At 40.7% G+C, this 26,345-nt stretch overlaps 2 protein-coding genes across 2 annotated transcripts in view; both read left to right on the forward strand.

The window, feature by feature from the left end:
- The window catches only part of CLIC4 (chloride intracellular channel 4), a 36,502-nt gene extending 19,133 nt beyond the window's left edge, over positions 1-17,369 (forward strand). The window contains exons 3-6 of the mRNA XM_072136674.1: positions 2,785-2,910; positions 4,081-4,187; positions 13,313-13,494; positions 13,600-17,369. Of these exons, the coding sequence (XP_071992775.1) occupies positions 2,785-2,910; positions 4,081-4,187; positions 13,313-13,494; positions 13,600-13,764 (580 nt within the window). The 3' untranslated portion in view covers positions 13,765-17,369. The remainder of the gene's footprint in view (positions 1-2,784; positions 2,911-4,080; positions 4,188-13,312; positions 13,495-13,599) is intronic.
- Positions 17,370-23,238: 5,869 nt separating this feature from the next.
- Positions 23,239-25,857, forward strand: LOC140117056 (uncharacterized). Its single transcript, XM_072133486.1, has 2 exons — positions 23,239-25,482; positions 25,561-25,857. The coding sequence occupies exons 1-2, from the start codon at positions 23,653-23,655 to the stop codon at positions 25,855-25,857; spliced, it is 2,127 nt and encodes a 708-aa protein (XP_071989587.1). The 5' UTR covers positions 23,239-23,652.
- Positions 25,858-26,345: the final 488 nt, after the last annotated feature.

Raw genomic sequence — 26,345 nt, forward strand, 5'->3', positions numbered from 1 at the left:
TTTTGTACTGAAAAACTCTACTTATACATGAGTATATACGGTATATAAACATGGGCCAATCACATATTTTCATCCCAAGCCCTCCGCTGCAAGCAAAGAATGTTCCGTCTTCCAGCTTGTGCGGCCTAAGCCAGACTCTGAGGAGTCTGATTTCTGCATCCTGGTAACGTTCATAGCTTGTAGCAGAGAACTTAAGATGAAAATATGCAATCATTTTTGAGATGGGTAACAGTACCTGACTTTTTATAAAATTCTTTATTACACACCACATCTGAGGACACGCTGATATTTCTGAGCATGTTTCCATTAGGTGGGGGTCAATTTCAAGTTCCACCTTATTTATATTCAATTAAAGAATTCTCCAAATGCTTATAAAGGTGTAGTCACCTCACCGATTCCCCACCAGTTGCTTGCTGGTTCCTCCCAACTTGTCTCTGTTACAGGGAAGAGTCAGCTCACATATCAATCCAATGAATTGCTGACCATGGATAAAGTTTTTCTCCCAGCTGATCCGTGAACAAGAAAACGCATGGTTCTCTCTCCAAAAAGAATCCATGGTGTTCCATTGAAAAAAAAAAAAATCCTCTATTGAAAATTGTTAAAAATATTCACATACCAGCATGTTGAGGCACTGGTAGCATTCGCAGAGCCTCTGGGTTTATATTCTAAATCATGGCTAATGTAAAGGATATACTGTGAAATTCACAGTCTGTATGAATGCTACCTGTGTCAACATGCTGCTATATGTGTATTTTAATGGATCACTGTGGATTGTTTTTGGAGCTGGTGCGTTTTCCGGTTTCCTGTTTTTACTAAAAGTGGCAGTATATATTATATTATTATTGGCTGTTCTTAGTCCTGCCTTTTTTAGTATAAACAAGTTAATATACCAGATTAATTTATCTTGTATATAATTCTAGTGGTTGGGTATAGAATTGCTGACATGGTGCTAAAACTACCTGTATAAACCTAGATTTGAAATCTAACCCGCTGAATACCTGCAGCCATCACTTGGTGAGCTAAACAAGACTTGACTATAGCAGATGAACATTTTACCTGTATGGTCATTTGCGTAACCCCTTCAGTACTGATGGTCATTGGTGCCAGAAAGACCAGGTCAATTTTTGACGCTGTGCTATGCACTTCTTTTAAATGACGATATCGCTGGAAAAGCTTTACATATCATAACAATTTTAACTTTGCTTTTTTCAAAACATGTGAGACTTTATCTTGATACATTAGTTTTAATAATTATTTAAAATTTGGCAATAATTGACTACAAATGTGAAAAAAAGATTTTTGTCATTTTTTGTTTTTCAGTGTTACTTTTACCAAACTGTTATAAATATGTACAGCAATAGTCCATCACCCTTTCCCAGGTTCAACTACAGATGCATGGGGTGCACGTACTTCTGCAATTCTGTATAGTGAAAGTCTTTCCTGCAGCTCCTTCTATAGTCTGCCTTCTACTGACTGTATGGAGGGGGGGCACAGTACCTATATCTCCTTAACCCTTGCACCTAGAATCAAGCTGCTGGTGTCATATTAAACAGGACAGCGTCCCCTTTCATATGGATAATGAATGTGTATGGATGATTAACAGAACTGGAGATATCCACTCTTAAATTTACAATCAACATAAAGTTGCACTAAAAAAGTAGATTTTTAAGGGCGGATATCTACGGCTCTGAAGCATTCATACACATTCCATATATCATATTAAAAGGGAGATTCTCCTGTTTTATTTGACACTGGAATTTTAAAACTACGGTAAACATTCTAGTAATTGTACAAAACAAGAAAACCACAGGTATGTCATACATCATGTACAAATATTATAGCTTCATAGTGCGGTCAAATAAAGATGATTTTGACATCAATACCACTTTCTTAGCAGTTATTTGAAGACTCTAATAAAGGATATTTATACATACTGTATAGTATTCGGAAAGCTCTGCTCTCTTCTTTCACAGTTATTAGGGGGACTAGATTCTTAAATCCTGATTTGGTAGGAAGCACAATACTTCTGGGGTTAAATCATGCAAATTATCTCTCCATAAGAAAAAGGACATTTGCCTTTATAACTAACAAATATTTTCCCTCAAACTAAAAAAACAAATCTGCTCTACATGTTAAGTATTTGCTCTCCTTTGGTTGGTTCCAGATAGAGCAACTTTGACCATAATGGGACTTCATCTTGCTGAAGTACAAGTGTTTAACAGGAAAGGAATTTAGATTGAGTCTATCAGGAGATGCCAGAAACACACTTTGGCATCCAAGTGATTTCCTGTAGTTGTTTTGCGCTAAGCTGTGAATCCCCTAATACGACTTTGGGATCAGCTTATTTAATTGTAATAGTTGGGGCATTTTCAAGTCCTTCTGCATAATTCACTGGCATCTAAATAAAGTTCATCCTGCTGATCTTTCACTTCTCTCAATCATTGAGGTTTTAAAATGTATCAAAAAGTGGTGAGCTCTGTATTAAAGATGCTAGAAAGGTTTAGAGGAAAAATCTACTGCAGATTTCCTACGATACATGAATCGTTATATGATGTCTTATTGCTTCAGTCTCAGCCTCCTTGCTGCTTGAATTGGGAACCTGAAAAACTAAAAGTAACAAGTGGTGATGTCTGAATAAAAAAATCATCATTACATTTAGTTAGTGGAAAGGTTGATGGAACAGGAATGCTATAGCCTGCGCTAGAGAACATAGAGTATTATGACTAGTAACCTTTTATGCAAATGTTTTACATGTATTTACATCTGTCTATTGTAATTTTTCAGAAAACCAGCAGACTTACAAAATCTTGCACCTGGAACACACCCACCGTTTATAACCTACAACCATGAAGTGAAGACAGATGTAAACAAGATTGAGGAGTTCTTGGAAGATGTGCTGTGCCCTCCTAAGTAAGTGAAATGGGTAGCAAAGGCCCAGAGTGTTTGATGGAATAGTAAGAATTTCAGCCTATTGACTGCTGCTCCCTGCAGCTGATACTTATGTGGACTGACAAATTTCCTGGCTTCAGAAAAACTCTTTGGTTCTCAAGTGAACAAGGATCCTGCACAAAGCTTTTGCATCGGTATATGACATTACGGTTTACTTACATTACACATGCACTTATGTACGTAAGTCAACCATTTGCAGATCCTTACCTGTTTCCAGTAATATTCAATTCTATTTAGAGGTGCAGAAATTTTAGCTTCATGATTGCCAACGCATTTAACTTGAAATGGTATATAATGTACCTTGTATTGGGTTTCTAGTCATCTCAGCTGTTCGTTCAAAGAGGACCTGTCAGCCTTAAAAAAACAGCACAAGGAGCTGCTTACTAAAGTAAGCAGGTCCTAGTGCTACAACAGTCCCAGCAGTTTTACACTGTTAGCATTATTGGAAACCTCCGATAACGCTAGCAGACACTGCTGTGCTATACACTAGAAACGGCAGACTGCTCTCAAAGCGCTGCCTGTTCCCACGGACTGCCCCGCCCACTCCATAGGCCGGCGGTGACTGCCAAGCGTCATGCGGCAGTCACTGCCCTTATCCGGCCCCCTCATGAATACGCCGGACTGGGACTGTTGTAGCACTAGGAGCTGCTTACTTTAGTTTTTAAGGGTGACAGGTCCTGCTTAAGCATATTATCTTCAATGTATAGAAAACAATGATGGTGCTGTGCACAAGATGTGGGTTAAAATACTTTAGACTTGATTTACTCATCCATATTTTTCTTATAAGAAAAATATGAAACAAAAGGAACAATACCTGACTCATATGACAGGAAAAACGGATATGTTGGACATATAACTCGGGTATTGTTCCTTTTGTTTTGTAGTACGTCTGAAACGCGTAGGCAATTTTCATCCAGCACCTTTTATGTCCTTATTTGTTTCTGTTATCTTACTATATGGATGAGTAAATAAAGTATTAAGGATTTTGACCCACATCTGGTGCAGAGCGGAAAAAACTTTATTTTTTAAAAATATTTTAATGGTTGATATTCCAACAGCAGAGTTTTGGCATTAATGTGTTAGGTGATTATCCCAGCAAAATTGGTAACTTGTAAGAATTCATTAATACAGATACCGCAAGTTGGCTGCGAGGCATCCAGAATCTAACACGGCAGGCATGGATATTTTTGCAAAGTTTTCTGCGTTAATCAAGAACTCTCGGCCAGATGCTAATGAAGGTAATTTATCGAATACATTTTGTGTTTTCTTAGCAATTTAATGTGCTCTTCTATGAATTATCAGTGAATGCTAATTTAGATGAACTACATGCACATATGCGTGTTCCGCTCAGGTGGATTTGGATGTGTATTTCTATAGGGAGAGGGAAACTGGCCGCTGCACGGCACATCTAGTAACTGCAAATAATGTTCTATGTGGAAAACCTGTAGATGAAGCAGAAATAGTACAATGCTGCATTATAAGGATAATCTGACAATAAAATGTCAATGCAGCTCTTAATGTTAACGAACATTTCTATCCCTTTTATAGTTCCTTTCAAGTATTGCTCTATTACAAAGAGGTAAATACATTTACATGGTTACACTGCCCTCTGCTGTGGACATTTGTAAGCATTGCGTGTAGTAAAGCAAAACCTTCCAGATCTGTCTAGCTGCACGTATGATTTCTTCATAGCAATATATTTTGTATTGCTGTATGTCTTATACCTGAAGGCTGTAAGAGAGCAAGAGGTAAAATGTAGTAGTCTCCATTAATTGCTGTGTTTTGGCTTTTTGCTTTGAAATATTTGGTCTGCCAGTTATGTGAAATTTCAAGGTCTTAGTAATAAGGGAGAGAATTTTAAAAAATTGTATTTATTTTTTTTGTTCCTCACCTTTAACCCCTTCCCGACTCGTGCCGTAGTAGTACGGCGTGACTCAACAACACGCCCTGTGATAGTTCAGGGCTCGTTGAACTGTTCTTGCGCCTGATGGCGGCTGTCCCTGTATCTTTCCTCGTGGTACAGAGCGATTTTGCCGCAATGGAGCGCTGATCAGTAGCATCTTGCTGGTCAGCACCTTTTTTGTTGCTTTTTTTTGTCATCCCCCCCCCCCCCCTTTAGTAAAAGTACTAGTGGTTACGTTTTTTTCTTTCATCGCCCCACACGTGTTCAAGCACAACATACACATCCCCTTGTATAAAGTTTACACGTGTTAAAGCACAACATTTATACATGCCCCCACCCCAATAAAAAATGTCCAATAGATCCCAAAGATCTTTTTCAGCAATGGAGGCTTATGCCTTCCTAGCTGAGACTGATTCAGAAGGGAATGATGCCCCATTTATTTTTCCTCCTCCTCTGCCCTCAAGAAGGCGCACAGTACCACCGCCACAAGTGATTCATCATGGAACCCACCCCCTGAAAATTAAATTATGGGCCCCAAATTTTTGAGTTCGTGGGCAGCTCAGGAATTCATTTTGAGACTAATGGCCTCACTGAAATTTTTTTTTTTTTTTTTTTTTTTTTTTTCCCAAATTCTTTATTTATGAGGACCTAGTAAATCTCATGGTGTCAGACAAATTTATATGGCCAACAATTTTTTTGCACAAAACCCTACTTCATCATTCTCTAGGTGGACCCCTGTAGATGTAGATGCAGTAGAGATGAAGTTTTGGGGTCTTGTGCTCCACATGGGAATTGTTAAAAAAAAAACTGAGGTTAGGCTTTATTGGAGTACCGATGTTTTCTACAGTACTCCACTTCACTGCACGGTAATGACACAGCCACGCTTTGAGGCAATTCTTAAATTTTTGCATTACAACAATAATGCACAATGTCCAAATCATTTGACCATCTATATAAAATCAGGCCCACCGTTTTGGGACAAAGTTTGAGGCATACACCCCTTTACAAAACATCTGTGTAGACGAGTCACTGGTACATTTCAAAGGCAGGCTAGAATTCCGCCAGTACCTGCCCAGCAAGAGGGCAAGGTACGGATTCAAAATGTACAAGTTGTGTGAGAGTACCACAGGGTACACCCACAGGTTTAGGGTTTGAGGGAAAAGACACCCGAATTAGCCCTCCAGAATGCCCCCCTGTCCTAGGAGTCACTGGGAAGCTTGTGTGGGATCTAGTGCACCCACTTCTGGATAAAGGTTACCACCTGTACCTGGATAACTTTTATACCAGCATTCCACTTTTCCAATCCTTAAGCTCCAGAGTCACTGGATGCAAACTGTATGCAAAACCAGAGTGGCCTCCTGGGATCCCTTGTTAGGCAGCCACTTGGAAAGGAGGGCATAAAGGCACTCTGCTATCAGAACATGATGTTGGTAAAGTATTAGGACAATAGGGATCTCCTTGTTCTGACCACCATTCATGGGGACTCCAGCACCCTCACCCCTGTTGATCTGTCAGATCAAGTGTACAGATAGCACTGTACAACTCTTACGTGGTGTTCCAATGTGCAGGTCATGCCGTATCATTCCTCCATTTTCAAGACTTGTTATTAAGGCATTAATATTTGGACACGAAGGACAGAGCCCAAGTACTCTGGATTAGATGTCCCCTATGTTGTGCCAGGACAACATTTTCCCGGTGAAGTGCCCAAGACTGCATCTTAAGGAAGGACACTATATACACCAGTGGTGGCGAAACTATGGCACTGGTGCCAGAGGTGGCACTCGGAACCCTCTCTGTGGGCACCCAGGCCATCACCCCAGCAGGAAGCTCACCAGACAGCAATCAAAGAATCTTCCTGCAGAACCTTCCTACAATGATAGATGAATTTGCCCTCCTCTTTTCAACTGCTTTGGTGTCTTAAGGAGGCTGAACGAGTCAAAGAACAAGGAGAAATACATTACTGCTTAAATTGCTGTGCTGGCACTTTGCAATAAATAAGTGGCTTTTGGTTTAAGTCTGGGCACTCGGGCTCTTTAAAGGTTCGCCATCACTGCCATATACCATTGCGAGACCTGCACTGAGAAACCTGGCCTCTGCATGAAGGAGTGTTTCAGGATATACCATAGAACTCTAATGTAATGAAATTTTAATAAAAATTCCAAAATTGCAATTTCCATCTTGGGCATCCATAGCACCTTTATGCTCAAAATGCTCACTACACCACTTGTATTACAGTACACCACAAATTTGGGTCACTTTTTAGGTTCTTCTCTGTTTTGTACCACTAGGGCTCTCCAAATGCATCCTGAGACATGTAAAGGATTTTTGGGTTCTAAAAGACAAACATCACTCTTTCCCTCTACTGTGCGCCCAAATAACATTTTATATGCACATGTGGGGCAATTCTACATTTGGGAGAAATAGTCTTACACATTTTGGGGGTTTTTTTTCATCTTTTATCCCTTGTAGCTTAAAATAATTTGCGGTAAAAGTGACTTTTGAGAAAATGTTCACCTTTTCCCTTCTTGAGGTCTAATAAGATCATACACCTTTTAGGGTACATACACGTATTACACCTTGAAAAATTCTCCAAGGGGTGTACTTTCCAAAATTGGGGTCACTTGTTGGGGTTCTCTTCTGTTTTGGTAACACTAGGGCTCTCCAAATGCACCCTGACCCATGTAAAAGATTTCTGGGTTCTAAAAGACCTTCCTCTTTCCCTCTAATTCATACCCATATATCTTGGGGGTCATTTACTAAGGGCCCGATTCACTGTTTCCCGACGTGTTACCCGAATATTTCCGATTTTCTCAGAATTGTCCCGGGATTTTGGCGCACACGATCGGATTGTGGCGCATCGGCGCTGGCATGCACGCGACGGAAATCGGGGGGCGTGGCTGAACGAAAAGCCGACGGATTCGGAAAAAACGCCGCATTTAAAAAACAAAGTGTCACGGAGCTTGCACTTACCTTCACCAGGAATAGGCCGGTGAACTTGAGTGCATTTCAGCAGATTTCAGCGCAGCAGCGCCACCTGGTGGACGTCAGAGGAACTACCTTAGTGAATCCCGGCCGGACCCGAATCCACCGCAGAGAACGCGCCACTGGATCGCGAATGGACCGGGTAAGTAAATCTGCCCCCTTTATCTGCACATGTGGGGCAATTCTACATCTGGGAGAAATAGTTTTACCCATTTTTGTGGGGTTGTTTAATCTTTTGACACTTGTGGCTTAGAATAATTTGGGGTAAAAGTGACTTTTTTCGGAAAATTTTCAGTTTTCCTTTTTGGGGTCTAATTGGATCACACCTTTAGGGGTACATACACTTATTACACCTTGCGGTGTACTTTCCAAAATGGTGTCACTTGTTGGGGGTTCCCCTCTTTGTCCTTCAAAAACTAAACAGCGCTGTTTCCCTTCCAAGTGCCCGTACAGCAGTGTAAAGTGTGACAAGAAGTACAAGGGAAGTGGAGGACCAGTATAAAACTTAGCTTTTAATACATATTATAATAGAAAATATTAATGTAAAAATAAGAAAGCGTATCGGTTACCAGTGTTCGTGGAGATGATGCCATGTAGTGGGTATAGGCACTGGTGATGCAGAGTGGCACTCAAATTTCTAGGTATATGTGGTTCTGCAATGGTTATCCCCTACTCGGGATGCCATATGTTGTGCAGAAAGGATACAGTCTATAGAGAAGGTGTCGCTGCTCACAGATGAAATTAGGTGCGGAAACTGAGAGAATGAGACAAGGTAAGAAGGGGGTGGGGGACACTCAAGGATATAGAGTGTGGGGTGCCCTAGTAGACCCTAGTATTGGAGATGAGAGGTCCCTGTCTGACCCTTCCAAAAAAATGTAAAATTTTTAATTTGGGAAAACATTTTTTTTTTTTTTCAAAATTTTCACCAAATGTCCATTTTTTTCATAAATAAATAGTAAACATATTGCCTAAATTTCTCCACTAACATGAAGTACAATCTCAAAATCACCCGGATATATTGAAGTGTTCCAAAGTCATTACCACATAAACTGACACATGTCAGATAAAAAAAAAAAAGGGCTCAGGAGGGTGCAAAATGGCCGTTAAGAGGTTAAAAACTTTTTTCTTTTTTGTGCTCCCATTTTTTTTTCATTCCTTTCCCAAGCGGTAACTTTTTGATTTCTTTATAATTTTTTAAAATTTTGTTTAGAAAGTTATATGCAAGACAAATTTACTGGTGGCATCGTTAATATTTTGTGCCATGTACCGTGAAGCTGGAAAAAATACCAAATGTAGGATTGGCAAAAAAAATCATTCTTCTTTTTAATTATACCGCTTTCAATGTGCAGTTGAGATCACCTCTCCTTTATTCTTTAGATCAGTACGACACTAGCGAAACTTAATTTTAATTAAGTAATTTATTAAAAAAAAAAATCCTAAGCCTTACATTAAAAACTTTTACTAAGCAGTATGTTTAGTATTTATGTGGAAAAAACGGAAAATTGTGAAATTTTTTTTCGAAATTTACTACTTTTTGGAAAGTTGGTCATGTCACCAAAATAACTTGATAACCTGTATGTGGATTGTGAATGTATTGCTTAAAAGGTGGGGGATTATACCAGGGGACCAACTAAAATTTTGTCCTTCTGGAGATCTCTCAGGTCTTATAGTAGTATATATTATCCTTCCTAATCATTTTTGGAACAGACAGTTTTCCTTTAGAAGCAGCAGAATTCCCCAGGAAAATGTTGCCATGGCAAATTGCTTGATTGTTTGTTCACGCTTATATAGAGCTAAAGCTATTTCACTGTGCTATGTAATACACTGAGCTTGCTGCTCCTGCTCGGTGGTTTACAGCCGGGTGCTGCCTGGAGGAGATTGCACAGCCCTGATGTACAGGTAGAGCGGTAAGCAGCATGGGGTCCGATCCACTTCAAAAGCCCCTTGCGCGTACAGCATGGTGTAATAGTATGGTGTGCGTCGGCAAGTATCTTCCCACTGCGCCATACTATTACCCCACATGACGGGAAGGGGTTAATAGATCGTTTTGGCACGTGGGGATGCCCAATGGGGGAAATTTGTGTACTATGTACTGTAGTACGGCAGTATATGGTAGCATTCATCAGACAACCTAGGGTTAAAGTACCCTGGGGGTCTGAAAAAATAGTAAAAATAAAGTTTTAAAAATAATATTGTATAAGATATCCCGAGTATAAGCAGAGACACCTAATTTTACCACCAAAAATTCTGAAAATTTATTGACTCGAGTATAAGACGAGGGTGGGAAATGCATTGGTCACAGTTTCCAGCCCCCGGGTGGCATGTAGCCGGCCTGCCCACCCCCGGGTAGCATGCAGCCGGCCATCACCACTGTATCCTAGTGTATGCCAGCCTGTGCCGAAAAACTCAGCGTTTATACGGTAATTTTAAAAAAACTACAAATTTTAATTTCCCTAGGACTGATATAATTTTAAATAAAGAGTAAAAAGCATAAACAGATTGGGCATTTTTTTGGACACAGCGATACCTAATCTATCAAAATATAATAACGTTTTTTTTTTCACTGCGTTTAACCCCGTAACAGAAAATAGTCAAATTTAGCCATTTTGAAAAATTTTAAAAATTAAATAAAAAGTGATCAAAAGGTCGTAAAGTCCTCAAAATGATGTCATTGAAAATGTCATAAAAATTCGCACAAAATGACACCACCCACAGCTATGTATACTGAAGTATTAAAAAGTTATTAGTATCCGAAGATGGCAAAATCAAAATAACATTTTTTGAACAGGAGGTTTTCATCTTTTGTATGTATGAAAACATTATAAAACCTATACAAACTTGGTATCCCTGTGATTGTACCGACCCAAAGAATAAAGTAGACATGTCATTTGGTGCGCACAGTGAAAGCCGTAAAATCCAAGCCCAAAAGAAAACTATGCAAATGCAGTTTTTCACCCTTTTTACTGCATTTAGAATTTTTTTCCGGCTTCCAAATACACGGCATGGAATATTCAATGCCATCACTATGAAGTTCAATTTGTTGTGCAGAAAACAAGCCCTCACAGAACTCTTTACGTGTAAAAATAAAAAGTTAGATATTTGAAGGTGGGGAGTGAAAAATGAAAAGGCAAAAAAGTGCCAAGTTGTTAAGGGGTTAATGACCCACTAAAATGAAGTATTTGTAAAGTGCCACTAATGTTGCAAAAAATAAGCCCTTGTATGTCCGATTTTCCAAAAAAATAGATTATATAGCCATTAAAATAAATAATGCAAATCTGCTCTGAATGGCGCAGCTTCCATTCAATGCCCATACAGCAGGGTACCACCACATATGAGGGATTGTTATACTCGGGAGAGTGAGAGTGAGTGAGTGTGTAGATTTCTTGAAAAAACTCTTTCATTTAGTCAAAAAAATAAACAACTTCTAAATTGCACATGATTTTGTTTTATCCCATGTAAAACAATTAAAGGGTTAACAAACGTCATAAAAGTTGTTTTACATACGTTGAGGGGTGCAGTTTCTATAATGAGGTAATTTATGGGTTTTACTATTATTTAGGCCTCTCAAGTGACTTGAAATCTGAGCAGGTCCCTCAATAGCAGGATTTAGTGTTTTTTTTATTAAAATGTGATAAAATTGCTCCTAAAGTTCAAATCCCCATGACATCTTACAAAAATGAAAGGATGCATAAAAAACAATGTCAATATAAAGCAGACATTTGTCAGTTATTAAGTATTTTTGCTTTGTTGAAAAATGACAACATTTTGAATTTTGAAAATTGAGAATTTTTCCAAATTTTCACCAAATATCTTTTTTTTCCCCATAAATAGGCAAAACCAACCACCAATTTTCAACGAACATGAAGTACACATGTAGTAACATGAAGTGTCACAAGAACACAGTCAGATTTGAAAAAAAGGGGTTACATTTTTAACTCTTTGTTTAATTGCAGCCAATATGTGAAATCAAAAAAGTTCTTTCTTTGCTCATTAATGTACACTCTGCATTTATGCTGAAAAAACAAGAATGTAGATATTTTTGTTTATTAAATAAGGAAAAATGGAATATTACATGGTCATAACTATTCAGGCCCTTTGGTCAGTATTGAGTAGAAGCACCTTTTGAGCTAGTACAGCCATGAGTCGTCTTGGGAATGATGCAACAAGTTCCTCACACCTGGATTTGGTATCCACTGCCGTTCTGCCTTGCAGATCCTCTCCAGTTCCCTCAGGTTGGATGGTGAACATTGGTGGAAGCCATTATAAAGTCTCTTTAGTGATGCTAAATTAGGATTTAGGTCTGGGCTCTGGCTGTGCCAGTCTAAAATGGTCACAGAGTTATTCCGAAGCCAGTGCTTTGTTATTTTAGCTGTGTGCTTGGGGTCTTTGTCTTGTTGGAAGGTGAACCTTCCGCCCAGTCTGAGGTCCAGAGCACTCTGTTCCGTACTACAGAACGGCGGGCATACATTGTGTGAATCTAGCCTTATAACTCCTGTTTTTTTTGTGCTTAAGTAGCCACTTGAAACAATTATAGTAATTTTACATCATGTATTTAACAAGTGGTGTTGTCTCCTCAGAAACTTGAACCTACAGAGCGGCCCCTGGCTGACGCCAGATCCAGACCTGCCAGTGGGCAGGGGCTGATGCCGGCCCCAGAACCCCCGTACAGAGCGGGCTGGCACAGCTAAATTAATATAATTTATTTTTTTGGGGGGGGAGGGGATTGAGGACATAACACTTATGTTCCCTGCTAATCTTATATATAGATCATAGATAACAGTGATCTATGAGTAATCTAACATCCCGTTGGATCGCTGTTATCTCTGAACTGTATACAGAGAGGGCACACGGCATCCTCCCAGTATGCCACTAACTGTATACAGGGGCTGTTGTGGCAAGGGACTGATATCAGCCCCCTCACAGCACAGGACCAGGCTGTCACATAGACAGCTCAATCCTGTTGATGGCTGTGTGTGCAGGATCACACAAAACCATGGTGACGGGCAGAGCTACTCACCACTCCATCCCGCAGCTATAGAGGAATGTCATATGAACTCTGGTCATATAACTTTTTATCGGAACCGCAAGCTGGGCCAACGGGGTAGGAGTGAGTGGCGCTACTTTGTGTGCAGCTGTGAGGCGTGAGCGCGCTGTGATCCTTGCAGGATCTCCGGCAGCTAGCGCTTCAACAGGAAAATCGCCAAGCTTATTTATACGCTTTATAATTTACTCCCACAGAAAAATCACCGTCTTGTAGAGGCATTATTACCACCTTTGGTTGTAAGCATACTCTTCCATAAAGCCCAGACTTTTTAGTTTTCTTTGTTGGTCTTTCCACAATCGCAAATTGATTAACTCTAACAAAAGCTCATCAATCACTGCAAGCCCTTTACATTGCATATTTACACGGCTTTTATGTTATTTCTTGCTGTCAGGTCATTTTGTTTTTTTTTTTTATTAATAAAATTTGTTTTACAGCCCTAGAAAGAGGATTGCTGAAAACGCTGCAGAAGCTTGATGATTACCTGAACTCGCCCTTACCTGAAGAAATCGATGAGAATAGTATTGAGGATGTTACAGTTTCCAGCCGGAAATTCCTAGATGGGGATGATATGACTCTAGCTGACTGTAACCTTTTGCCAAAGCTTCATATAGTGAAGGTATAAATACCCTTTCTAAACATGGCATGGGGATTTTTTATTTTTAAATTTCCGGCTTACTTGTTCTATATTTTTTTTATTTTTATTTTTTTATTTTTACTGCAGGTGGTGACCAAAAAATACAGAAACTTTGATATCCCAAAATCGATGAGCGGTATCTGGAGATATTTGAGCAATGCATACAGCAGAGATGAGTTCATCAACACCTGTCCCTCTGACAGAGAGATAGAAATAGCATATGCAGATGTAGCCAAAAGGCTCACCAAGTGAACTGTGCTTTGTAACCAGATGGGGCCTTAATACACAAAATCTTGTCTGGAAATTCTCATGGGCATAAAAAACTGTTTTTGTGTACTTTATTTTATTCCTAAATGTTTTTTCCCCTTAAATTAATAATTCATTATAAACCCAGATAATTTTATAAACCCTGATAATTACCCAGGGTAATTTTTTTTTTTTTTTTTTTTTTATAGTACCCAACTATTTCTGTCGTGATTCAAGTTATTGGGTTAAACTGGTTGCCAAGTATACTGCTTAAGTAATAACATTCCCTTGACCCTTCTGAACACTACAGAAATCGCTTATGACCTGGATGAGATTTGATGGTTATTTCTTGTCCATCCGTCATTAACCGTCCATGTAGATAAGATGCTGTGCCATACTAGTTCTCATTTAGTAGAAACATATTGTCATCATGGCAAAGAAATTTCTTAAAGGAAACCTGTCATCGGGGACCTCATTTTCACTATAGACAGATTGCAGACGCCCATGCCGCATGCTTTGCAAATATGCTTTTCTGCTTTCTTTAAGCATTTGCATTACAATATGACTGTAAAAGTGTTTTAACGTAACTTGCATCCTGAAAACATCCCATGTTTAGTCCCAGAGGGTGGCTTTGCTTTGCATGCATTTAAAAAAACATGTGACTTGTCTCTGCTGCTTACTCCTCAGCTCTCTGCCCCCACCTTTAAGCTTCTGTACAGCTCCTCTCACTGATGTCAGCTCACTACACTGTGAGCTCTGTTCCTGTGAAGGAGCACAAGTCACTGTGTGTGTGTGTGTGTGTGTGTGTGTGTGTGTGTGTGTGTGTGTGTGTGTGTGTGTTTTTTTTAATGCATCCAAACCAAAGCCCAACCCCTGGGACTAAACAGATGGTTTTGTCAGGAATCCAGGTAAGTTATAACACACAATTATATTGTATTGCAAATGCCTACAGAATGCAGAAAGGCATAGTTGAAATACAGGTGCAACCTGTCTTTAGTGAAAATGCGGTTCCTGGTGACAGGTTCACCTTAAACATAATATGTGTCCTTTCATCTAAGAGTAAAGTTTTTCTTTTATATTGCCTAGTTTATTAAGATATAAGTTTGACATGGCTTGGTTTTTTCAGGTTAAAAAATATCTAATTACACTAAGTAAAAAAAATATATTTAATACCTATAATTCGAAATATTTCTTTTTATTCTAAAGGGGATAGTGTTTTGAACATTTCGCTAATATACATTGAGATATTCTTCTTAGTTTATAAAGAAATGATTTGCAGACCTTAACTGTAGAAATTCAGATTGTAGATCTATGTATCTATGGAGGCTCACTATATCCTCGCATCTAAATTACCAGAGTTTGTTTATACAGCTCTGAGCAGAAGATTAACCATTTCTGCTCTATCCCATTCTATAGTCTCTTATGAGTGCATTTTGAAACAAAGATCTCAGCCCATCTTTTTTTCTTAAGCTGAAAGTGTAAGTTGGAGACGGGTGAGAATTTTTTTTTTTGTTAGCCAAGGAAAGTGTAGATGGGGATTAAACTCGCTGCTCAGAGCTGTGTAAACAAACACTGGGAGAGCAGCAATACATGTATAGTCTGGCTACAATAAGGATCTTCCTTATCAAACAAGAGAAAAGCTGTTACTAAGGAGCAGAATTTCTGCATAAGGCAATTTAGAAAAAAAGTCCAACACTCCTCTGACACAATATTCAAAATTAGCTGAAACCATTGCTCTTAAAATGTGATGGAGTTGTTGTATAAGGCACAACAATATAGCATAAGTTATTGCAGTCTAGCAGTGGGAGTAAAAAAAATTATGGGAAAGCAAGCTTTCTAAATTAATACCATCTATACCAGTTGTCCTTTTCCACTGGGTTTTGCTGCATCTGTCCAAGCATTTCACGATGTTAACAAAAGTATACTACACAGTATTCCAATGTATGCAAGCCTGACCAAGGACAAAGTGGCCTTTTTATAGTTGTTCTAGTTCTATGTAACATGTGGCATCTTCAGTGCTGTGACTTCTTCAGCGCGCAGATCCTGGCAGCTGTGCACACTCGTCTACAAAGCTGGATTTTGCGCATGCGCAGTAGCTCCGGCTTCAGAGCAGAACGCAAGAGGCTACTGGGCAGTGGAGTAGCAGCGCCGTGTTGCCTCAGCTCCGGCTACTGGGTGAATTAAAATTTACAAAAGTTTTTGGCCACAAAAGAATTGGCACTAAAAAGGGCTATATTTCTCTACATTAGAGGATCCTGCCACCGGATCTACCTTGATTAGGTAGATCCGTGGTGGTAGGTTTCCTTTAAATACTTCTATTCCCCATCAAGTAACATTCCTGGTTCATATTATTTTCTTCAAATTTCACAGACGACTGGAGGGTACCATTGCCCTTTTCAAATGGTGGCACCTCTGTACAATAGTGTTATAGGACTGATTTTTGAGTGAATGTGGGGACAGGCTCCTAACTGGTAACACCCAGTTGTCTTATTTATTGTATTTTTTCTCCAAGTAGGAAATACTTAGATGATTACTGTAAAGAATACTGGGCTAGAATCAACGAGGATCAGCAGAGAAATGTTTTAAGCAGGTCTGAAAAAATACTGTAAATGAACAAACCATTGGCACAAACACTCATTATTGGTTGTATCATCCAATTAATCTGAGCGTATTTGGCCATATGTAGCAGTAGTTACTAAACTGCCCTTTCTAATTAATGCTTTTGCTAACTTGAATTTCTTTTTTACATAACAGCATATTTAATGTCTGTGTAATCTACAGCAATGCACCAAAGGATTTCACAAGTTTAAGTTTTGAGTAATAGAATACTAACAGTACACAATTTCATGATATGAAAAAAAAAATATATATATATCCTATTTTTGTTCGGGTCTGATATAGAATACTAAAAAAATAATCAGATATAAGGGATGTGCAAAATTGTACAAAATTTAACTTAGCACAAGGTTTTACTTGCCCAACAAATTATTTTAGAAATATTTGACAATGTTACGTAGGGCATAGATTTCTGACCTAACGATTTATAGTACTTTCCGTTACTCAAAAGTGGATGCATTTCCAGCATTAGAAAAAGGATCTGCTTTGTTCCCCCAAGCGGTGCTATTCAATCGGAGAAACTGTTGCTGTTTCTTTAAAGAGTAAAGGTTACTTCAGATGAATTTTGTTATCGTGTGGGGAAGAGTGTTGTGAACATTTTTTTATAATATTCATTAAGTTTGTTTGTTAAGTACCAGACCCTTAGTTACAATGGCCTACCAGATTGAAGCTAGGTCTCTCTCTCCTCCTTCTGTTTGATACCCAGCTGTGTTAACTTTCTGCTCTCTCCCTGGCTGCTGTATGCTATGAGCATTGATTTTCATGTATTAAGAGGTTAACTTTTCCATCTCAGAGCTGTGATTAGAAGTAAGCTCATGCAGCTTCCATAGACACAGTGTACAGACTGGAGTACACATCTCTAAAGGCGGGAGCTTGATTTTTTTTTTATATTTAAGCAGAATTAGTTAATGAAGTACAATAGAAAAATGTTCACCACATCCCCAATACACAATATTGAAAATTATCTTAAATGACTGTTACGCTTTAAAATGGGGGGGGGGGGGGGGGGGGGACAAAACAGACCATTGCTATTCATGGGAATCTCTTAAAGTTTTAAAATAAACTTGTCAGCAGGCTGCCTATCAAAGCTCAACTAATGGGACTAGTTGTAGCCAAATATATGATGCCTGCTGTGCTGCCAGTTATCTTTAATAGGAAAAACTCGAAACCTGGGTTAAGGGTGCAGGACTGCAGAAATTATTACTAAATAATAAGAAAGTATATATTTCTGGACATCACTACAGATTTTAGCAGTCTAAGGCTACATTCACACGAACGTATGGGGGCCGATATACGTCCCCCATACACTCCTATGGGCGCACGGCACCCTACGGGAGCGGTACGGTGCAGCACACGTGCGGCACCGTACCGTTCCGTACCCGGGAGAAAGATGGGACCTGTCCTATCTTTCCCCGTAATACGGCGCCGTGCGCCATAGGTTGCTATGGAGAGGGGCGGGGGTGAGCTGCGCTCACCTCCTCCTCCTCTCCCCGTACACTGCCGTTGCCCGCTACGGTACGGTACGGGCGGGCAACGGCAGTGTGAATATAGCCTAAGGCTTGCATGCACACAAATGTTTTGTGCATCTCTATGGGGCTCATATAGTTTTCCACAGCCCCATATATGAGTGGACTGCCCATAATTGGCAGGTCCTAGACCTGCCTATGTTTGCAGGCTTGTTGTTGGTGTAGAGGTAGCCAAACACAAGTGCGATATTGGGCCACAAACCGTTAGCATCCTGTGTAAATAATTGTCTTACTGTTTTGTATACCTCATCCTGGGTACTGTATACAAAGCAGAAATTACAAGTTTCCCATGGATTCAGAATACAGTAAAGCACTATATTTTTGTATATTGGCAAGCATCAGTTACAGCAAGCTTAATGTAAGGCGGTAGCTTTTGTACACAACTCTGCAGGGGAAACGATGGATAATCTAGAACTGTAGATTTTCCTCTGCAGAGAATCCCATTACTTTTGCTATGTATATAAGGTAGAATCCCCTAATGTGGTAGGGAGCCTGCTGACTGGGAATTATTATAAGCTGTACTGATAACAATGTATACATATATGTAAAGCAATAAATAGTATGCCAATAACGTTGTCTTCTATTAACCCGTTTGTAAATGTGACAGGTGTCTGGTTTGCCATGCTGCCTGCCTTTCTGTTGTATATGTTGCTGTACCCTCACCTATATATTCAGGGATTTCTGCTTTTATGTTCCAGTTTTACCTGAAAAGTGTCTTTATCTTTAACATCTATACTGAATTGAGAGAGAAAAAAATCTCAAGTTATTCAGAATTTTTTTTCTACAGATTTTCTTTTTTTAAATAATATTTTTACAAGGATATACAATGTTTGTCCACCTGTGTTTTTGCTGTTCTTCTAAAAAAAATTGTTTTTAGCTCAAATTTGTCAATTTCAAGTTTTGAAATTTAGATCAATTATGCTGTATATAATTTCAGGGTTTTTTTAATTAGAATTTTTTTTTTTTATGAAAGCAATTTGTTTTGGTTAACAATGTGGGCAGTCCCATGGTTATTTTAGATCGGATAATGTTCTGTGTGCCCTTCTATACAGGCCTGAAACGTACCGAAAATAATACTCGAGTATAAGCCGACCCAAGTATAAGCAGAGGCCCCTAATTTTACCTCAAAAACCTGGTAAAACTATATTCTTTTTACTCGAGTATAAGCAGAGTTTGGGTTTCACTAGGCTTATACTTGAGTATATATAGTAATTATCTTGTATCACTTGGGTAGCACACAGCACAACTCGCATAATGAGCAGTACATATAAAGATATTAAACACCACAACATTCTAGTGTACGCTAAGTGACACAGCACTAATGCAGTGGGTTCTCTGGGATTTTATAGACTTGAGATATAGTATTAAACAAGTAGTTCTTTTATTTCGGCTTTAACATTTAAATCTCTGCTTATAATTCCAATTCAGCTCTAGTCTTGGGGTCCATATTCCCATAGGGCATGTGTACTTCATATATGCTGTGGCCATAATATATAATGTGTTAGTTGATGATCAAATATGTATTTAGTATAGATTGTACTTACTGGTTTTAGATCAATGTGTATTCCTCCCCTACATAGTGTACAACAGGAAATGCTAGTTCTACACAAGCTGTTTGTAACATCTCAGAGAACACTGAAAGCTTTGATGTCACTTTCTATAAGGTTGTGTGAGACCTGATGATTAAAGGTAATTCTACAAAATAGATGATGTAATTACACATGTTAATGCAAGTGATATTATATACTTTCATCTTCTGCTTTGTACCCAGCGACTGGAAGTAAATTGCTTCAGTTTTATTTGTTACAACTTTCTCTTAATAAAGTTTTGTTTTGATGATATGTCTGAGTCTTCTAAAAAATGTGTATGTTCATTTGGGTATTAAAGTATTTTAGATAGCATGTAATAAACCTGTGTGTCATATAAACTGCAAAACCTAACATTGTTAAAATTGGTGCACTTCAAGGGCTGTTAACATCTGTGCATTGCAATAGATTTGATTGCAAGAATAAGATAGGATTTTCTAATAGAGATATAAGCATGTTGAACATAAACTTTTGGAAAAGTTTTTCTAAAGGAAAGGGACTAGTTTAGATGCCTAAATTCTTAAGTTGGGATATATTATGGTAATAAACATTTTTCTTTGAGACCGACTCTGCTCATAAGCTCATTCATTTTTGGATATCCTTTTTTTATCTCTTGTATTTATGCTGACCAAAGCGGCTAAATATTGCAATCCGGAAAAGGATAAGAAAATGGTTGACTGTTCTACTGCTCGGGAAAAGTAACTTGGAATTCAACAAATCACAATTAGTCAATACTTTTTTAAGAAGTGCAACAGTGAGGCCCCTTCTACACTAGCGAGTGTGATGCGATGAACTCGCATCACACTCGCAACGCAAGCTGCCGGGAACGCACGGCACGAACCCTGCACCGTGGGAGTGAACTGGCATGCTGAGTTCACTCCCGCGGTGCAGCGTTCGTGCCGTGCGTTCCCGGCAGCTTGCGTTGCGAGTGTGATGCGAGTTCATCGCATCACACTCGCTAGTGTAGAAGGGGCCTGACTCAAGGAATTGACTTCACACGTGTACCATCAGAATGATGGATAAAACGTTTGTACGTGGATGGGAATTTGCCATCAAAGTTATTTACATAGTAAATTGAATGGGGGGAAAATTTGGCAAAAATATATAAAAAAATCTTTAATTTCAAAGTTTTCATATCCCCCCCAAATAACATGACTTTTCCAAATGTCTACTTTATGATGTTGTTGTTGTTGTTGTTCATTAGAATACAAAATTCTCCACAGAGTTTGATACTCGATTTCTCCTGAGTATAACAATACTTCTTTTGTAGTGATAAACTGCTGTATGGACGGGCATTAAAGTTGAAGGCACGCCATTCAGAGATGTATTGTCATATTTTATAGGAGATTTAAAATTTGGGAGAAATTAATTTTTGCGGGATGAGATTCAATTTACAGATACTTTATTCCCCATTTAAACATTTTTTTCCGCTTCGTCCCCCATGACGGCCCAACCTGGAGGATGCCCCTTGACCTCTGCAGGGACAGGAAGAAGAGAGGTTAAATGCTCCCCCCCTTGCATCCTCCCGCCAGTGTTCTTCCTGTCCCTGCCGAGGCAGGACAAGAGAGGTGCCCTCTCTCCTCCAGGGGGGGGGGGGGACGAAGTAAACTTACGGGTAGTCCTGGCTGGCTAAATCCCGGCGGGCTGGGGCGTTCGGTCGACCTTGTGTCCTCCCTTTCGCCGCCCTTCCAGTCCGTTCGTCCTGGCCGCCGCTCCGCGATCCGTGTGTGAGCGCGCGGCGGCCGAAAAAACTACATTTCCCGGCGTCCCCCGAGGTCCGATGACGACTTCCGGTCGCGACCGGAAGTGGCGGCTCACAGGACCGCAATGCATCCCTGGGAACGGGAGCGCAGCGCAGACGAATTCTACAGGGGGATGGGCTCCCCATTAAGGTATTTAACGTCACCTGGAGCAGGTAGTCACGCTGATCTCAGGTCTAAGATCTGTGCGTGACGCTGCGGTGCTGGTTTCCTGTGCTGGGTATTTCTGAAATTTTCCTGTGCGCTTCCACGGCTCTTATGATGGCTGACGAGGCAGACCCTACCCTCCTGCATCCTCCGGTTTCTGTAAGTGGGATTCTTGTGCAGGTTTGGGTTTTTTACTGTGTGTAAAATAGTGGGTCATTTATTATCCTCCGCTTGCCCTTTCAGGAGAAAGACCAAGGGTCTAAAGCGAAAGGCAAGGAGGATAAAGGGGATAAGACGAGCAGGTCTGAAAAACCCGAGAAAAGCCGGCTTAGAAAGTGTAACATGTGTGCCCACTCTATGTCCGACTCATACAAAAAGCCGATTTGCAAGTCTTGCATCGACAATTTTATGAGAGAGGAAAAGACATCCTTCTTAGATGAATTAAAGGGGTTTATCGAGGAGAAAATAAGCTCTTCAGTGGCCGCTGCTACGTCCAGGCCTCCACCGAGTAAGAAACCTAGAGTGGAGCCGGATTCTTCTATATCTGAGGGGGGGGATGATTCTGAAGCTCCCTCTTGCTCATACGTAGAAGATGATGATCCTACGGATTCACAAAAAACAGAAGATTCACGTCATCTGTTTCAGTTTGAGGAACTCGATGGTCTCTTAAAAGCAATTAGACAGACCTTGGAAATCGAGGAGATTCTTCCCCCTAGATCTAAAGAGGAGGAACTATTTGGGGGACTGAAGGCAAAACGCCAGAGGGTGTTTCCCCTGAATGACACGTTAAAGGAGCTGGTTTCTGAGGAGTGGCAAGAGCCAGAAAAAAGGGTTATCGTGTCCAAAAACTTTAAAAAGAGACTTGTTTTCGAGCCCGAGGAGTCTAAAGTATGGGACACTTGTCCAAAGATGGATGTGCAAGTTACCAAAATAGTAAAGAAGACTGACCTTCCTTTTGAGGACGCGGCCCAATTAAAGGACCCTATGGACAGGAAGTCTGACTCCCTGTTGAGAAAGGCCTGGGAGACCTCCATGCTCAGTCTGAAAACTAACTTGGCTTCCACCTCAGTCGCAAGGAACTTGCTGTACTGGCTGAATGAGTTGGAATCCCACATCAAGGAGGGGACTCCGAGATCAACTATCTTGGAGAACTTTCCTTTGCTGAAATCTGCAACAGCCTTCCTCGCAGATTCTGCCGCCGAGGGAATTCGTTTCGCTTCAAAGGAGGGAGCACTTACTAACTCTACCCGACGGGCGCTGTGGCTAAAACAGTGGAACGGGGACATCAGATCCAAGGCAAAGCTGTGCAGTCTTCCCTTCTCAGGGGAGTTTGTGTTTGGCCCAGAGTTGGATGCTATACTTGAGAGAGCATCAGATAAGAAAAAGGGCTTCCCTGAGAGATCGTTACCCAAGAAGCAGCCCTTTCGGGACTTCAAAAAGGATTCCTACAAGGATAAAGGGAAAAGGGGACGCTGGAGCTACCCGAAAGGAGGTAAAGGGAGAGGGTTTCTGTTCTCCACCCCAACAGACCCTAATAGAAACAAAAAACAATGATGCCATAGTAGGGGGAAGGTTGCTAAGATTCAGAGGAGAATAGACAAAGGTCACTTCAAATCCCTGGGTCTTAGATATATTACTGCATGGTTACAACATCGAATTCCTCAGACTTCCCCCTACGAAATATATGCCACCTTCACCTTCCATGTCACTTACATCCCACAGCTTAATATGGCAAGAAGTAGCTTCTCTTTTGTCTTCTGGAGTGATTATACCTGTTCCACAGGATCAAGAGAAATCCGGTTTTTACTCTTCTCTTTTTTTGGTAAAGAAACCGAATGACACAAACCGACTAATCATCAACCTGAGAGGTCTCAACGAGTTTATCGTCTACCGGAAATTCAGGATGGAGTCGGTAAGATCAGCCACACACATTATTCACCAAGATGCATTAATGTGCACTATAGACTTAAAGGATGCATATTATCACATCCCTATACACCATTTCTCACAAAGGTTTTTAAGGTTTTCTGTCTTGTCTCCAGAGGGTGCTACACTACACTTTCAATTCTGTGCACTCCCCTTCGGAATATCTTCTGCACCAAGGACCTTTACAAAGGTGATGGCAGAGGTGGTGGCGTCTCTCAGACTACAGGACGTACTGATCGTCCCGTACCTAGACGACCTGCTTATTGTTGGCCAAGACAGGGGGAGCTTACTCTTCTCCAGAGATCTCACCCTAGAAACCTTAAAAAGACTGGGATGGATAGTAAACTACCAGAAGTCAGAACTTTCCCCAGCTACTGTGAGGAAATTCCTGGGTGTAAACCTGAACTCAGTTTACCAAATGTCGTTCCTTCCACAGGACAAGGGAGACCACATCAAGGATCTGATAACAAGGTTCAGGAGAAAGTCAGTGATCTCTATCAGAGAAGCTATGAAGATTCTGGGCTCCCTAACAGCCTGCATCTCCTCGGTAGCCTGGTGTCAGGCCCATTCCAGAATACTCCAGGGATGGATCTTAAGATCCTGGAACAGAAAACAGGAGGATCTGGACAGGAAAATCCCAATCCCACCTGCCGTCAAGGAGGACCTGCTATGGTGGTTGGAAGACGGAAATCTGAGGAAAGGGATCTTCTGGTCAAACAGCCCTTACATCCCAATCCAGACAGACGCGAGCCAGAGGGGCTGGGGGGCAGTGATGCCTCAGCAATTTTCCCAGGGTACCTGGACAGAGGAGATTACAAGAAGATCCTCAAATTTCCGAGAGTTGCAAGCAGTATGGGAAGCACTCAGCGCGAACACTCCTCTTCTTGCCCACCAACACCTCCTAATTCTATCAGACAATACAACTACGGTCTCCTACATAAAAAGACAAGGAGGAACCAGGTCTCCTCTCCTGAGTACCCTAGCTCGGAAAATATTTTCGTGGGCAGAACAACACACTCTGTCAATTTCTGCCACTCATCTAAAGGGCACGGAGAATTCAAGGGCAGACTTTCTAAGCAGAAGAAAGATCCTACCAAACGAGTGGAGCCTCAAGGAGGAGATCTTCCAGGGGCTAACATCTTTGTGGGGTTATCCTCTAGTGGACTTGTTCGCAACAAGGGAGAATACCAAATGCCTGCATTATTTTTCTCTGGAAAAAGGGGAGAACAGGGAACGGCTGGACGCCTTCTCTCACTCCTGGGACATTCCACTAGTCTACGCCTTCCCCCCAATTCCCCTGATCGCCAGGGTCCTGAGGAAAATATTTCAGGAAAATACCAAAGCCATCTTCATCTGCCCGAACTGGCCGAAGAAAAGCTGGTACCCACTCTTGAAGAAGATGTCACCAGAGAATCCAGTCATTCTTCCGCCATCAGAGGACCTTCTACATCAGGGTCCAATCCATCATCCAAACCCAGGGAAATTACAGCTGTCTGCCTGGATCCTGAATCCAGCTTCTTAAGCTCTCAGGGACTCTCATCTGAAGTCATCAAGACCCTGAAGGCAAGTAGAAAACCAGTCACCTTTGCCATCTATCATAAGATATGGAAGAGGTTCTGTTCCTTCTGTAAGGACAGTCCACCTTCCCAAGCTAACCTTAATATTTTGCAGGTGCTTGAATTTCTTCAGAAGGGTTTGGAGTTGGGTTTGTCTACCAGCACCCTGAAGGTCCAGGTGTCGGCGCTTAGTGTCTTCTTCGACCAGCCTCTCATCGAACACAGGTGGGTCAAGAGATTTATTAAAGCTGCCTCTAGGTTAAAGCCTCAGACTGTCAAAAAATCATCAGCATGGGACTTAACTCTAGTTTTGAATGCCTTAATGAAGGAACCATTTGAACCTATTGATTCCTCCAGTGTTAAAAACCTGACACTTAAGACAGTTTTCCTGATAGCCATCACTTCTGCTAGAAGGTTAGGTGAACTTCAGGCTATATCAATTAGGGAACCCTACATGAAAATTCTAGATGATAGAATTGTTTTGATGTTGGATCCAAATTTTGTTCCCAAGGTGGTTTCCGACTTTCATAGGAATCAGGAGATTATCCTACCCTCCTTCTGTGAGAACCCTTCTTCGGCAAGAGAACGCGAATGGAGTTCTTTGGATGTAAGACGTTCTGTCCTAAAATACCTACAGATTACAGAGGCCTGGCGTATTGACTCTAACCTTTTCATCCAATTTCAGGGGAAAAATAAGGGGAGGAAGGCGTCGAAGGCGACTATTGCAAGATGGCTGAGACTGGCAATTGCCTCATGTTACGACCTACAGAAAAGCCCGATACCAGCAGGAATCCGAGCTCACTCGACCAGGGCTATGTCCACTTCTTGGGCGGAAAGAAGAGGAGCGTCATTAGATCAGATTTGCAGAGCTGCAACGTGGTCTTCATCCACGACATTCTCCAAGCATTATAGGCTGGACTTGCACTTGTCAAAAGACCTATCATTTGGACGCAAGGTGTTACAGGCTGTAATCCCTCCCTAAAAAAGCTTACTAATTTTGTAAGTCTCCAGGTTGGGCCGTCATGGGGGACGAAGCGGAAATTGTGAATTAGATTACTCACCGGTAATTCTATTTCCGTTAGTCCACCATGACGGCCTATATATTTTCCCTCCCAGCTGGATTTATTGCTTTCTTTGTGTTGTTATTTCCAGATAATTTTCCTTTGTATGTGGAGCAAACATACTAAATAAATCTGGTTGTATCTTCCTCAGCATGGTTATTTTGTAATCACTGGCGGGAGGATGCAAGGGGGGGAGCATTTAACCTCTCTTCTTCCTGTCCCTGCAGAGGTCAAGGGGCATCCTCCAGGTTGGGCCGTCATGGTGGACTAACGGAAATAGAATTACCGGTGAGTAATCTAATTCACAATTTTTCATGCCAGTTACCTTTATTTACTGCATAAAAACAGTATTGGGGAAAATTATTCAGAGGCACAGATTTTGTATTTTTCTGTTGACAGAGCTGGTTGA

Source organism: Engystomops pustulosus, chromosome 2 (assembly GCF_040894005.1).
Source record: "Engystomops pustulosus chromosome 2, aEngPut4.maternal, whole genome shotgun sequence".
Classification (NCBI taxonomy): Eukaryota; Metazoa; Chordata; class Amphibia; order Anura; family Leptodactylidae; genus Engystomops; species Engystomops pustulosus.